The 13,744-nt window shown below is 48.7% G+C and overlaps 6 protein-coding genes across 6 annotated transcripts; 4 read left to right on the top strand and 2 right to left on the bottom strand.

Annotated features, from left to right (window-relative positions):
* Nucleotides 1-9: 9 nt before the first annotated feature.
* Nucleotides 10-1,642, top strand: FPRO_13813 (uncharacterized protein; the record flags this gene model as incomplete). The annotated part of the gene is made up of 3 exons (XM_031218769.1): nucleotides 10-93; nucleotides 147-567; nucleotides 633-1,642. 3 exons carry the CDS (start codon nucleotides 10-12, stop codon nucleotides 1,640-1,642), a joined length of 1,515 nt encoding a protein of 504 aa, XP_031084595.1.
* Nucleotides 1,643-2,436: 794 nt separating this feature from the next.
* Nucleotides 2,437-4,231, top strand: FPRO_13812 (uncharacterized protein; the record flags this gene model as incomplete). Its single annotated transcript, XM_031218768.1, has 5 exons — nucleotides 2,437-2,794; nucleotides 2,844-3,106; nucleotides 3,166-3,508; nucleotides 3,566-3,833; nucleotides 3,886-4,231. 5 exons carry the CDS (start codon nucleotides 2,437-2,439, stop codon nucleotides 4,229-4,231), a joined length of 1,578 nt encoding a protein of 525 aa, XP_031084594.1.
* Nucleotides 4,232-4,459: 228 nt separating this feature from the next.
* FPRO_13811 (uncharacterized protein) lies at nucleotides 4,460-5,264 on the bottom strand (the record flags this gene model as incomplete). Its single annotated transcript, XM_031218767.1, has 2 exons — nucleotides 4,460-4,789; nucleotides 4,836-5,264. 2 exons carry the CDS (start codon nucleotides 5,262-5,264, stop codon nucleotides 4,460-4,462), a joined length of 759 nt encoding a protein of 252 aa, XP_031084593.1.
* A 579-nt stretch (nucleotides 5,265-5,843) lies between these two features.
* Nucleotides 5,844-7,256, top strand: FPRO_13810 (uncharacterized protein; the record flags this gene model as incomplete). The annotated part of the gene is made up of 6 exons (XM_031218766.1): nucleotides 5,844-6,032; nucleotides 6,090-6,126; nucleotides 6,183-6,262; nucleotides 6,315-6,691; nucleotides 6,741-6,817; nucleotides 6,874-7,256. The coding sequence occupies 6 exons, from the start codon at nucleotides 5,844-5,846 to the stop codon at nucleotides 7,254-7,256; spliced, it is 1,143 nt and encodes a 380-aa protein (XP_031084592.1).
* Nucleotides 7,257-7,899: 643 nt separating this feature from the next.
* FPRO_13809 (choline permease) lies at nucleotides 7,900-9,544 on the top strand (the record flags this gene model as incomplete). Its single annotated transcript, XM_031218765.1, has 2 exons — nucleotides 7,900-9,213; nucleotides 9,272-9,544. The coding sequence occupies 2 exons, from the start codon at nucleotides 7,900-7,902 to the stop codon at nucleotides 9,542-9,544; spliced, it is 1,587 nt and encodes a 528-aa protein (XP_031084591.1).
* Nucleotides 9,545-10,547: 1,003 nt separating this feature from the next.
* On the bottom strand, nucleotides 10,548-12,799 carry FPRO_13808 (uncharacterized protein; the record flags this gene model as incomplete). The annotated part of the gene is made up of 5 exons (XM_031218764.1): nucleotides 10,548-10,707; nucleotides 10,760-11,409; nucleotides 11,459-11,653; nucleotides 11,706-12,408; nucleotides 12,465-12,799. The coding sequence occupies 5 exons, from the start codon at nucleotides 12,797-12,799 to the stop codon at nucleotides 10,548-10,550; spliced, it is 2,043 nt and encodes a 680-aa protein (XP_031084590.1).
* Nucleotides 12,800-13,744: the final 945 nt, after the last annotated feature.

Genomic DNA, 13,744 nt, shown 5'->3' with positions numbered 1-13,744 from the left:
ATACCTACAATGAAGTTTGAAAGTCTCCTCGCTGCAGTGGTCGGCGGACGGGGCTTTGTCCAGGCTTACCGCACTGCGGCATGTGCTATAGCGGTAAGTGACTCCTGTAACCGCGACTAGTCTCGCATCTCTAAGGGCTGCGTTAGTGCGACGCTGTTGCCAAGCTGTATCCTAATCAGATTATCACCCCGCCTTCGTCAGCTTTCCAAAGTGCCCAGCTAGAGTATTGGAATGCTCCACAGAGAAATACTGCACCGGCCTGTTTCTTCCAACCCACAAGCGCGGATCAAGTCCAGGCAGCCATCAAAAAGGTTACACAAGCCAAATGCCCTTTTTCCATCAAAGGTAGTGGGCACTCTTCCAATTTCGGTGGTTCGAGCATCGAAGGCGGGTTCCAGTTTGATCTTGTCAAGATTGCACATCATGATATCGCGAATGATGGTCGGTCGGTAAATATCGGACCAGGCATTCGATGGGGGCCTCTGTTCTCTTTCCTCGAAGAGCATGGTCTGACAGTTGCTGGGGGGCGTGATTCTGGTGTTGGCGTGCCTGGTTTCATATTTGGCGGTAAGTCTTGCAAGGCATTTTGCGTATTAAAGAGACAGATGGCTAATAGAATGGTGCTGGAATAGGCGGTATATCTTATCTTGCGGCTCAGCGTGGATGGGGCGTTGACCAACTGACATCAACCGACCTCGTGCTGGCAAACGGTAGCCTGATAACAGTTGATAGCACATCCCATCCTGATCTTCACAAGGCTCTCCAAGGCGGAGGTGCTCAGAACTTTGGTATAGTGACAAGCTTGAGCTTGAAAGCATTCGAATTTGGTGGAATGTGGGGTGGGATAAAGGTCACTACCGCGGACAACTTTGAACATGTTTTCACCGCTTATGGCAGATTTGCGAAAGAGGTGCCAGAGGATGGGAAAGCCCATATGTTTATGGACTTCGCCAGAGTCAACGGCACACTGATCGTCGCTCAGTACATGTACTACGCTGAGCCAGTCAAGGACCCCAAGATCTTTGATGGCTTTCGTCCCATCCCAGCTGTCATCGATACTTTGCGAATAGCGAACCACTCAGATTTTGCCAAGGAGATGGAACAAATCACCGACACGAGAGCAAAGCGCAACTTATACTGGACACGCACATTCGGCTTCGATCTTGAGTTGCTTCGGTCTATTTACGGACTCTGGGTCAAGATAAGCGAAGCTTATACAGAACAATTAACAGCTGCTCTAGACGCTCAGCTCATCTACCCCAAGATGCGCAAAGGCTCGAGCGCAGGCAGTCTTTTCGGCCTCGATGACTCCGACGACGTGCTACAGCTGATTGTGATTAGCATCATTTGGGATGATGAAGCTGATGATGAGGAAGCTATCAAGATTGTTCGAGGGCTTGACGCAGACATCGACAGACTCGTCAAGCTGCGTGGGAAGCACCGTGACTTCAAGTACATGAATTATGGGCACATTGAGCAAGACATTATTGGGGGTTACGGCCAGGAGAATCAGGCTTTCTTGAAGAGAGTTGCCTTGCAGTACGATCCAGATGGCGTGTTTCAAAAACTCCGGCAGGGCAGCTTTAAACTTGACAATGCAGCATATGACACGCCAGATCTTGGGAATCACGATGAATTGTAAATTTGGTACTTATACGAAAGCTGGGTGCTATTATTATCTTAGGCATTCAGACAGGCTTGAAAAGATAGCTAAGAGGTCTATACTCGATAGAAATTGAATCTGCGTATGAGAAACGTTTCGGAAGGTAGGGTTTAGTTTTGATCTAATGGCGGCCCTCGCTTGCCGGATTCTTCGCTTACAGTGGCAGTCAGCGAGGGTGATCGAGAAGCGTTGTGGACCATCAATCGAGCCAACTTATTAGCGACCTTTGAGTGGAGTGCCGAATAGGTTCTAGAACAAGAATATGTTCGCTTTAACATCGATTTGGCGTCCATGGGCCCGACCTCTTCTCGTTTGATCCATGCCAAGACAGCTAAATGCACGCGAACCCCTGCCAAATCCATCAAAATCTTTTATCTGATCCATCGGATAAGATTGTTGTTATCAGATGATCCATTTGACGTTAGAGAAGCTTAAGACTAGCCGAACCTTCGTCTCTTAGCGTGTATAAATTCGCGCATAAGACCCATCTGTCAAACTTTCTCGCCCTATTGCAAGACGCCGGTGACGCCTAAAATTTGTTGTTAGCTTGCCAAGAGAGGCTGAGAAAGAAGCTTAAAAGTTTAGTGCTTCTAGCTTGGAAGAGGTAAAAGATGAAAGATGCGGAACGGTGCCATGGAAGCGGAAATGAACAAGAATGAGGGTATTTGTGGCCATATAAGGGTGAGATCAGCACACTTGCCAGGAGGTTCTTCATTCAAAGTCCTATTCACGCACATTGAGAAGTTCTTCCTCGATTGATCGGATTGTTCACTATGAGCGAACAAAGGCCTACGAAGCATGAGGCTTCTTCAGGTCTGACAGAAATCGCTCCTGGTCCAGCTCTCGAGAATGCCAAGGCTGAGGATGCTGTTTCTGACTCAATCGTTCAAGATGCAGACGACCGGCCCATTGTCCCTATGACTTGGAGACTTGGCTCCGTCCTACTCATCTGTCTTATCAGCTTTGGCGCTTCTTGGTCTGCTCGTTTGACATCCTCACTCAAAAGCACCATCAAGAAGGAACTAGACATCAACAACACCCAATTCGCTCTGCTTGAAGCTAGTGAAGAGTTCTTGGTCACGCTGTTGATGATGGCTTCTGGCATTCTAACAGACCGCATTGGTGGTGCTGGTATGTTGCGTGAAGTAAGATCTTGGTGGGTTTAGCTAACGAGTTTAAGGTGCTATGCTCTACGGAAACCTGATCATGACTGCCGGCGCTCTCGTTATTGCAGGCGCAGCGACATGTAGGTCATTTCCCCTCATGATCTTTGGCAAAGTCACCGCAGCATTGGGAGACATTGCCACTCAAATCGCGTACTACAGAGTATTCGCAGGATGGTTTGCACCTGGTGGCGGCTTTGGTACTACTATTGGTCTGCAGATCGGTATCGCTCGCATCGGTGGCTTTGTCGGAAGTTCAACAGCCAATGTCATTTCAAAGGTACGAAATCTCTAAATCTCCAACAGGCAAAGAAGAGAACTAACTAAGTTGTACTGTAGAACACCGGAAACTTTGCTTGGGTCTTTTGGATCGGCGCATGCGTTGCGTTCTTCACAAACCTGTGCACGCTTTTCTTCTTTTTCTTTACAAAGATTGCACACAAGCGCTTTCGCCCGCCTCCTGATCCAGCGACCGGCGAATCGTTGGTGGAGAAGAATAAGAAGTTCGATATCAACAAAATTATTCAATTGCCTTGGGTCTTCTGGACGATTATGCTTTTCTCAATGGTGCAGACAAGCTGTTCCAACATCTATTCTCAAAATGCCACTGAGCTTGCTGAGCATCGCTTCGGAGTAGATGCTGTCGCGGCTGGCTGGTATGCCTCTTTGTCACAGTATGCAGGTAAGCCATCCCTTTCGGTCATTTACCCAGAGTTGAGGTGCTAATCAAAACACATAGGGTTTTTCCTCAGTCCATTGATCGGAGCTGTCATCGACACTTATGGTCATCGTGTAACACAGATGGCTATTTGCGGCACTGGCATGCTACTATCGATGGGACTTATTAACTGGGGCACTACAGTCAGCAGTGCAGCTGCTTCATATGCATTCTATGCCATCTTCAAGACGTTCGGCCCTGTTACAATTATCGAGGGTATCCGAACTAGTATGTGGCATCAAGATGTTTTTGGTACTGCTTATGCTGCCAAAGTGACCATGAACAACGCGTGAGTCAAAACCAGCCCCCCGCAAATATCCTAATGGCTGACGATAGATTAGGACTAATATCATCATTCGTATCATCACCGGCGTCATCCAAGATACCGACGGTGATTCTTATGACAGGGTGACCATTGTCTATGTCTTCCTCGCTACCGCCTCTACCGTTATATCTTTAGCAATGCTGATCGGCACCTTCTGGGCTCCCGATCTTCAAATTCTGCAATACTCTCGAAAACAGCGAATCTTGCGCGGGGATTTGATTAACGACCGAAAAGAAAAGAGCCAGGGACCCACTGGTAAGAAGACTAGGATGATTAGCAAGGTCTGCTTCGTTGCGCTGTTCGTGTATGTGCTGGGAAGCTGGGCAGCTTGGATCTGGGGCGCTGCAACGGGGAACAATTAGACGATGCAAGTGCGTCAGGATAAATAACGACTACTGTTTCTCCTGGCTGGGTTTATGAATCGTGGCTGCGGAACCTATCTGCGGGACCGATGAAACGCGGGCCAAATCTGCGGAGCCGCACGGATGTTGGCCGATGTGGCACGCGCTACAGCCCTGTAGTGACAGGCCCAATCCTATCAATTGGGAGCGATAGTCTCGTTTCTATTCTATGAGTCATGCTAGTCTAATCTATTTGTCCTTGACGATCTTTACAATTAGTTCTGCTGTTTCTTCCGTCTTCTCCACGAAGGGACTATGACCTGCCGCCAGCCTTGCAGACCTCATCCCAGGCGTTGACTCAACAAGCTTTTCCTGAAGAGGCAGTAAGATAAGCTGATCATTTTCGCAAATGATGAACGTCTTCGGAATAGTGATATCCGATGCGATAAAGTCCAGACTCGTCTCAAACGCATCCTGCGAATGCGGCTCCGTAGCCTCCAAAGCCTTATCTATCGCTTCTTCACTGCATCCGCTGTACACACTCTGCCTCGCTCCCTCCGCCATCCTAGTAATCTGATTCTGCAAATCATTAGCGACATGATGCAAACGCTTCGATCTTTCTCACCTTTGTGTACTTCTCGCCAGCCTGCAGCCAGGGCGGATAAGCCCCACCAAACGTGGTGATGAGATCCCAGCCCTTGACCGGGATAGCAAACGCAGCTAAGAAAATAATTGAGTGGAATCCACCCTTTAAGCCGCGTTTCGCACGTTCTTCTATGCCTTGACCCTCAGTGGCAGCAGTCGCGGGAATGCCGCCGTAGGAGTGAGCGATGAGAACGACCTCACGACCTTGGCTGAAGAAAGGCTCTGCTGTTTCGATGATCTTCGCTTTGTCTGCTTCCCACGTCACGCCGTGACTTTCAGGGCCTACAGAGGGGAGTTTCGGGATAATGCATTGGTAGCCGAGGTTGGTGAGGGCAGATTTTATGGCGTCGTAGCATTTGGGGGGATGCCATGCTCCATGAACGAAGAGTAGAACTGGCTTGTCGCTCATCTTCAGTGTTGCTTGCGCTTGCGAGTTGATGTGGCTGGCTGTTTCATATCATAAAAAGGACCAAGCACAGTTCTTATAATTAGCCACAATGTCATGATGCAAGCTATGCAGAAAACAGCTGATACCGGACCACGTGGATCTCTTCAGTTACGTGCATGTCCTCGTAATACATCCCTGCACTATCTCCATAGAACCAAAAGTTTGACTGATGGTTCAGGGGAAGTGAGGTGAGGTTCGGCGGCTGAAAATCCTTCCATGGGCCAACATATGACTTAGAGTTTGCACCCCTGGCCTTCCGCACACTAACACCGCGGGTTTGGTACCGGACCCTCGACTACGCCTTGTAGGGTTGCATTAGCAGTGGGATTTATTCCTTTCAATGCCGTGAACCCGCGTGTGCCGCGTTATGTTCCACTAAGCGACGGACGAGTCAGGAATCGGCTGTTTCAATGCCTACTCCCATTTTGGTCATGGTCGGTGGTAAGTTCAAACCATATTTCATGCTTTGCTCCCCGTGTTCGCTCCTAGCTGTTTTGGTGATTTAGTCTCTTTCCTGGCATCTTTATTACCATCGGCAATATGTCTGGCAATAACTCGACTCCATCTCTTCCGCCTGATGTCTTGAATCATAATGAAGGGCCTTCTCTCATTATAGTAAGCGCAGTCTCTATACCCTTCGCTCTCGGCGTTGTGGCTATCAGAGTATGGGCTCGACACCGAAAGCGAATGGCCCTCGAACGTGATGATTTCATGATACTCTTGTCATTGGTAAGATTTGTAGTTGCTCGATCCTCTTAAGCCACAAAACGCTGACAGAAAATCTAGCCATTGCTTTGGGCGACTGCTGGAGTTGCGATCGCATGTAAGTTCCCTGCAGAATTAAGTTGCATACTGTGACGCAACTGATACTGGTTCTAGCTGTTACCTATGGCGGCGTTGGCAAACCATTGGCGGTCAACATGATGCAAGACCCAAATCGTCTTGGACGAGCTCAATTGGTATGTGACTATCCTCACTGTCGCAACACGAGTTATCTGACACCGCAAACAGTGCCTAGTTTTAACCGAATTCGTCTACGGCACAGTCCTCTGCACCATAAAAGTCGGCATCCTCCTAATGTACTACCGAATATTTCCAACAAAGTCCATGCGGATCGGCGGCTACATCCTCGGTGGAATGACCTTTTCATGGTGGATAGGAATCATCTTCGCATCCATCTTCCAATGTTCGCCCGTCGACAAAGCCTGGAAGCCATTCATGAAAGACGGTACCTGTCTGGATAAGAACAAATTCTTCATTGGCAACTCGATCCCGAATATCGTGATGGACGCTATGATTATCGCGTTACCGGTCTTTGAGGTGTCAAAGGTCCAGGTGCCGAGATCGCAGAAGATTGCTATCGCTGGAATATTTCTGCTTGGTGGATTGTAAGTTTCTGGGTGAAGTTGTGAAAAGTCATATGCTCATGTCGTACAGGATTGTGATCATCAGCTGCATTCGGTTGAAGTACATCGTGGCCCTCCTCCAAGCCGGACAAGAAGCAGACTTCACGAGTAAGTACCTTATCTCTTTCGCCATCACTCGGTGCCATACTGATCAACACACCCAGAACTCATCTCAACACCCTGGATCTGGACAGTCATCGAGCCATCAGTCGGCCTCCTCTGCGCCTGCCTTCCTACGATGCAACCCCTCTTATACGTTCTCTTCGGTCGATTCATCACCAAGACTACACAAGATCGTAGTAAAGAAGGAATCATCACCATTGGAGGCAGCGGCCAAAAGTCAGCAGACAGACAGAAAGGTCCTGTTAAGGATGGACCATTTCGCAGACTTCACGACAATGACTCAGCTGAGGAACCTGTTCTGTGGCCGGAGACGTATCACAATCAGCATAATACTGTGGTGGAGCACTCTAAAGGTGTGGCCGTGGATGAGATTCCTTTGGGAACTATTGCGGTGAAGAAGGATATTAGATGGGAAGAGTCATGAGAGGCTGTCTATGTGTTGGGAAAGGCTTTTCTTAGACTAGTAAAATGGCACAATAGATTTTGCAGAAAAAGGCTTATGAGATGTAATTTAATACATATTTTAATACTGCTTATTAATCCGTGATCAGAACTCATATAAAACTCTTTGCCAAAGTCAACACAGACGGAACCCGGGTACAACATAAGGGATGAGCGATTTATAAAGATAAAGATCAGCATACCTGCCACTATTAAGCATGGTACATCTTAGTATCAACACCAGACCGACGCCTCAGAGCCTTGATTTATCTAGTAATCAAATTTTATCACTTCATCACCTGTAGAGCATAGCATCGAACAAGAATTAATCTCTTTGGATCCATTGACTGTAAAATACCCTACACTCCCGCCCAAGCCCCCTGTAGCCCCCCCGCAATCCCCGATAACCCAGTAGACTCTCCCCACAACCACTATCGCCCTTATCGTCGCCCGACGGCCGATTACATCCAACCAATCACACAACCTGACCTAACCAATAGCATATCTCCATCCGCCGTCTTTAGATCAACTCATCTATCATCCAAAACCTCAAAATCCACCTTCACCCCTTTCTCCATGTCGAGCTCATCACCCTCCATTTTTCTCCCCAGTGCCCTTCCAGCAACATGAAGAATCACGACGCTGATTTGGCACGCGATGCCGCTCAACTCGCAGCGCTAGGCCATAAGCAGGAACTAGAGAGAAATTTCTCCTTTGTCTCTATGCTTGGCCTTGCCTTTTCGATCCTCAATTCCTGGACAGCTCTTGCGTCGAGTCTATCTGTTGGTTTGCCCAGCGGTGGTCCTACAGCTGTTATTTGGGGACTGGTCACTGCTGGAGTGGGCAGTTTGTCGCTTGCTGTTTCGAACGCCGAGTTTCTTTCTTGTTATCCTACCAGTGCTGGGCAGTACCATTGGGCTGCTATCATATCGCCTCCGAAATGGGTAGCGATTGTGTCATGGGTTACTGGCTGGGTTAATGTTAGTGGATGGGTTGCGCTGTCTGCTTCTGGTGGTGTTTTGGGCGGACAATTGTTTCTCGGTATCATCACCATGTACGACCCCGACTTCGCACCGACACGATGGCAGTACTTCCTGCTGTTCCTCCTATACACATTCCTCGGGTTCTTTCTCAACCTATTCCTGGCTTCTGGATTGCCGATGATGACAAAGATCGCGCTGATCTGGTCAGTCTGCGGTCTCCTCGCCACTACCATCACTGTCTTGGCCACTAGTGCCCCTGACTTTCAGCCAGCTAGCTTTGTGTTTGGAGAGTTCATCAACTCAACTGGCTGGCCTGGGGGTGTTGCATTTCTCTTGGGTCTCTTGCAAGGTGGCCTTGGCCTTACGGGCTTCGATGCCGTTGCACATATGATTGAAGAGATTCCCCAGCCCTGCATTCGTGGACCGCGCATCATGGTCGCATGTGTCGCTATGGGTCTGGTCACGGGCTTTGCTTTCCTTGTCTGTCTTCTTTTTGTCATCAAAGACGTAGATGCAGTCGTCGCCTCCCCAACCGGACCTCTCGTCGAGATCTACCTCCAGGCTACGAACAGCAAGGCTGGTACTGTTTGCCTCCTACTCTTCCCCATGATTTGCCTTGTATTTGGCACCCTTGGCATCATGGCCACAAGTACACGTATTGTTTACGCCTTTGCTCGCGATGGAGGCCTACCCTTCTCCCGAGTGTTCGCCAAAGTTGACCAGCGATGGGGCATTCCAGTCAATGCCCTCTTGCTCACCAACGCAATTGTCATAATCTTTGGACTCGTCTATCTTGGATCGACTAGTGCCCTCAACGCCATTTTATCAGCTGCTGTTATCGCTCTCGCTATCTCATATGCCGTCACTCCTGCCATCAACTGTCTCCAAGGACGTAAGGGACTATTGGATAACCGACCGTTTGTCGTGCCAGAGTGGCTCGGCTGGATCTGCAATCTTGTAAGTACCCCGAAAACAAAGAAATCTATGCTTAGAATTTTACTAATCGTTAATCTAGGTTGGCATCGCCTACACGATCGTCATCACCGTCTTCCTCCTCTTCCCTCCCGTTAGCGATGTTACAGCCTCCAACATGAACTACGCTGTCGTCGCATTTGCTGTCATAATAATTGTTTCTTCGATCCAATGGTTTGTCGATGGAAGGCATAACTTCAAGGGGCCTACTTTTGACGAAGATGCGCTGTTTGTCAGCGGAATTGAAGAAGCCAGTGGGAATAAGAATGGAGACGATAATGACTCGAAGGTGAACAAGATAGATGCAGAGGTCTAGAAGGCGATATGAACCGAGCTATAATTGTATTTTATCAGATTATTTAAGAGAGGCGGACTCGTGATCTTTACAAGGGAAGCGCTTTCAAACGATATTTCTTCTCTACACCTGACTTGATCGTAGTCGAGAGGTTCGAAGTCCAAGATGACGCATCTCAGGATTTGAGTGTTCCTGCAATCATGTGGCAAGGCATCGGATAATTCCAATTATACGTTGTCACCCCCAAAACGGCCACGGGTGCAACACTTTAGGTCATCACAGTGAACGGCAACAGAGCATATATCCGTCGCCATGGCACAAAACTGAGGACACTGACTCATGATCAGCCGTCATACCGAGACTCCTAGCTTACCACCGGACTTTCCCGACACACTGGAGCTGTACGGAGCCTCGAAATACCAACCGGCATCCCCAGTATCTAACGTTTGAAGATGCGATATCAAGTCATACCCCGTGGGGAATAGACCAGCGTCCGTCGCTTGGGAATGCTACATCAAGTTTAGTTCCCCGCAATCGCCGTTCAGCTAAACCAAAAGGAGAAAGGTGGCTGCCCGTCGGCCGTCGGCCGTTCTCTGAGCCACGCGATCCAAGTCAAGTTGGACAATGGTTTCATTATCTTCGCCACGGTAGATATGAGGAAAAAGTTTTTCTAGATCAGAGTTCAATGACTCAGAAATACACTTATATAGTTTCGCCTTACGTCTCATCATGACTGCTCTGCGGTCCGAGAGTCGAAAATGTAATTTAAGTGTACATAAAATAAGGGAATTCTTCACGGCCTGTATTGCAAGAGAATGTGGTCGCTACTCATACAAAACAGAGTTCTCATGATAAATAAAGAATTTATATATAGCTTGTCTCTTTCAAATACATTTGATAATAGAAAGTCGTGAGTTTTACGAACAAAAGCCTACCAGCATTCTCATTTCATGCTCAATGGCCTGCAATAAATAACACTCATTCCCATATAAGTACATGCTCTCCCCTCTGCCTACAAGGTATTCTACAGGTGAGGCTTATCTTCAGCGCAGCATGACTTCTCTTCGGCCTTTTCGGCGTTTGTCAGCTGAGAAGTAAAGTTCTTCCTGCCGGGCACATCGATAGCTGGGTTTGCTGTAAAGAAATCGGCAGGCTTGATATGAAGATCAAGAATCTCTACGGGCCTAGTACTGGTTAGCAAGGCCAGGTTTCAATGTGATGGCGTGTGGTACTTACATGACTGGCCAGTCCTCTACTCTCGGGTTGTGAGTAAGTCCAAACACGCTCCATAGCACGATATCCTGCTGGAAAACATCATCGTTCCTATCAGCAGCATCCGCAACGCCCTCAACCTCTGACACCGATTGCAGGGTATATCGCCCACCAGCATAGAATTCATTATCTCTATGCTTAGTAACCCACAGATGTCTCTGCGCAAATCTCGCCCGTTTGGCCTGCGTAGAATTCGGATCTGCGAGCAACGGCCTCGTGACCGGCGCCAGAATCTTATAACCAACAGGCTGCCCACTAATCGGATTAAGCTTATCCATATTCTGCACCTTGAACGTGCGATCTGTGAAGGGGTTTGCGTCAAGACCTGCTGAGGCTGTTATCGGGGTGGTGACGACCTGGTAGGCGTTGCCGTTGGGGTTGGTGCGGGCGTCGATGCGCATGGGGAGGGATTCTGTCTGGACGAGGGTGTTCTTATGGCCGTCGATGGCGGGGTCGATGCGTACGCAGAAAATGTGTTGGTGGTTTTGGGCGAGGATCCCGGGGCTTACGACGTTGCCCCATGGAGCGGTCTTGCCCTCTTCTATGAGGACGGAGGAGACGATGCCAGTGGCTCGGGCTTGGACTGTGATGGCTCCTGCTTGGTCGAAGATATACTGGTGATGCGTCAGTGGGTTCCTCATAGCGAGGAGAAAAATAGCTTACGTTGAAGATGTATTCATAGTTGGCTAGGGTGATGATGAACTGCACCACGAGCTCTCGCCTGCGAGTCACGACAGCCCGGCCAGTGCGCCAGTTTGTATGCTTCCAGTTAATTCCGTTGTCTTGCTCATGAAGGCAGATGACATTCTTGGTCGTGCGAGCTGTACCACTGTGATCGACCAAGACTCCATCAAAATACTAGATTCGCGTTAGCATGCGAAAGCCGTTCCTTTCGATTGGCCATGCTCACCTTGATGACACCCAAACAATCGCACCCGAGCTGTAGATTATTACAAGCATCTCCAAGTGTTCCATCGCCAAAGTCAAAAGCCTGCTTTCGATGAAACGGAGGTCGAGGGTCCGCATAAGGAACTGTCATGTCGCTGATAGACAGTCTGTAAAGAACGCTCCGGCCGTCGAAACGGACATCATGTAGCACCGCACCCTCGCGAGGGTTAAAAGTTGCTCGCATGCTCCACTTTTGCCAATTAATCACATTTGAGTCCTCAACATTGAAGCTGGGTCCCGAAGGCTGAACAACGTTAAGCTCCTTTAGATCTCTTCGAAGACCACCAGGCAGAAGCTCTGGGACATATTCCGAAGGCGTCATGTGATCAATGTTGGCTTTGGCATAGTCGCCTTCAGCGAAAGTGTGAGGATCGTTTCCTCCGCCAGTAGCAACCTCGTGGATGCGAACTTCGCGGGTCTCGGCGTCGATGACGGGGATGATTGGGAGAGGATATCCCCAGAAGTTGCATTCGCGGTTCTTGCTGTCGGCAGCATAGATAAGGGCTTGCATGTGTCGGCGGTTGGGGTCATCAGCTGCGTCGAGACCACCATATGGCCACGGCTCAACGACGACTTCGAAGCCTTGGGGGAGGTTGAACTTGGCGATGCGCTCCTTAAAGACGGGGGAGTCTCGGCAGATAATTCGGACATCATCGAGCTCTTCGCTACAGGAACCAATTAGTCTGTGATATGACTTGAGCCGATGAAAAGGCTTGCATACCTTGTGAACGCTGCTTGGGCATCAGCGCGGATTGACTCAATCTGCTTGATCTTTCTTGTGTTTAGGTCGATGATAGCCTCATGCGATTGTGGAGGCTTGCCGCCATGAGCGGTATCAAAATGAACTCGCGCTTCACGAGCAGGTCTGGGTGTAGAGCTGGTAACCTTGCCAGCATGTTCAAGATCGAGATAAGGAGCAAGGACCTCCTTCGCAGGCTCCTCAAGGTAAATCACCCGGAACTTGAGGACATTCTGAGGATACGCAGCCCGAATGACATCGCGGGCCAGATTTGTCTCGTCAACTGACAGAGGAATAAGAGGATGAGGCTGAGACATCTTGGGATATGAGGATGATTGGGAATAGATGGAGATTCTGGGGAGGGCGGATGAGGAGCGAGGTTGAGGATTTTTAAGCCGCTTCGGACCAGAACTCATGATAACCTAACGCCGTCTGGAGCTAGTGTCATGCCAAGACGTGTCGCCCGGCGGCGGATTATGGCTCTGGCGGGTATCGTGGCTTCTAAGGCGTAGGGGATTAGAGAGGCTAGGCTATCCTTGAGCTAGCTGAAAGTGGGTAATGAAGTGAATTATGGTCGGTTACATTCGAGTTGATTGGTGCACTGACACCTTGAGAAGTTGCATAAATGTGCCCGGATCTGGTATACGATGAACAACATCGAAGGCCACCTTCAGCCCTAGGACTTCAGATAAGAGGGATTTGTCATCGAAGAAGATTTCAGGGCAGAAGCTTGAATTGGCGAAAAAGATACCATGTCTTTATCCTTTGCGTTAGCGGCCGAAAGTTAAATCTTATAGGCAGCGACTGGCTATGTGTGTGCTTAGTAATTCTCAATCCCCATTCAAATAACCTAGAGCTCACGCATATAATAGATATATATATATCTTCATTAGGAATTCTATATCTTGACCGAAATAACCCCAAGGATTTATTGAACTTATAGATAGATAACCCTCATAGTCTTATGTATCTAAGATAAGATGCCTCATTTCTAAAATCAGGCTCGGGTAATGCGCGGCATAACAGACAAATGCGTCGTGCCAATATCCTTTTCTTCACTCTTGTACAACATGTTTTTTGAATCGAGAAGTCTTTAAGTGAGACAGCCCGGCATAAAAGATCCATGTTTGGGAAGTTAGAGAAAGCTGATAAGCCGGCATCAAGGAAACGCAATAACACAAGAGACAGGTTGAATGCTTGTCATTCCTGAATTGTCTGACATGAAGACCAGGGTGCGATGACACGGCTCAGTCAATCAACGT

Source organism: Fusarium proliferatum, assembly GCF_900067095.1.
Source record: "Fusarium proliferatum ET1 genome assembly, contig: FPRO_scaffold008, whole genome shotgun sequence".
NCBI lineage: Eukaryota > Fungi > Ascomycota > Sordariomycetes > Hypocreales > Nectriaceae > Fusarium > Fusarium proliferatum.
Note: the sequence above shows the minus strand (reverse complement) of the source record. Positions and strands in the feature narration are given on the sequence as shown.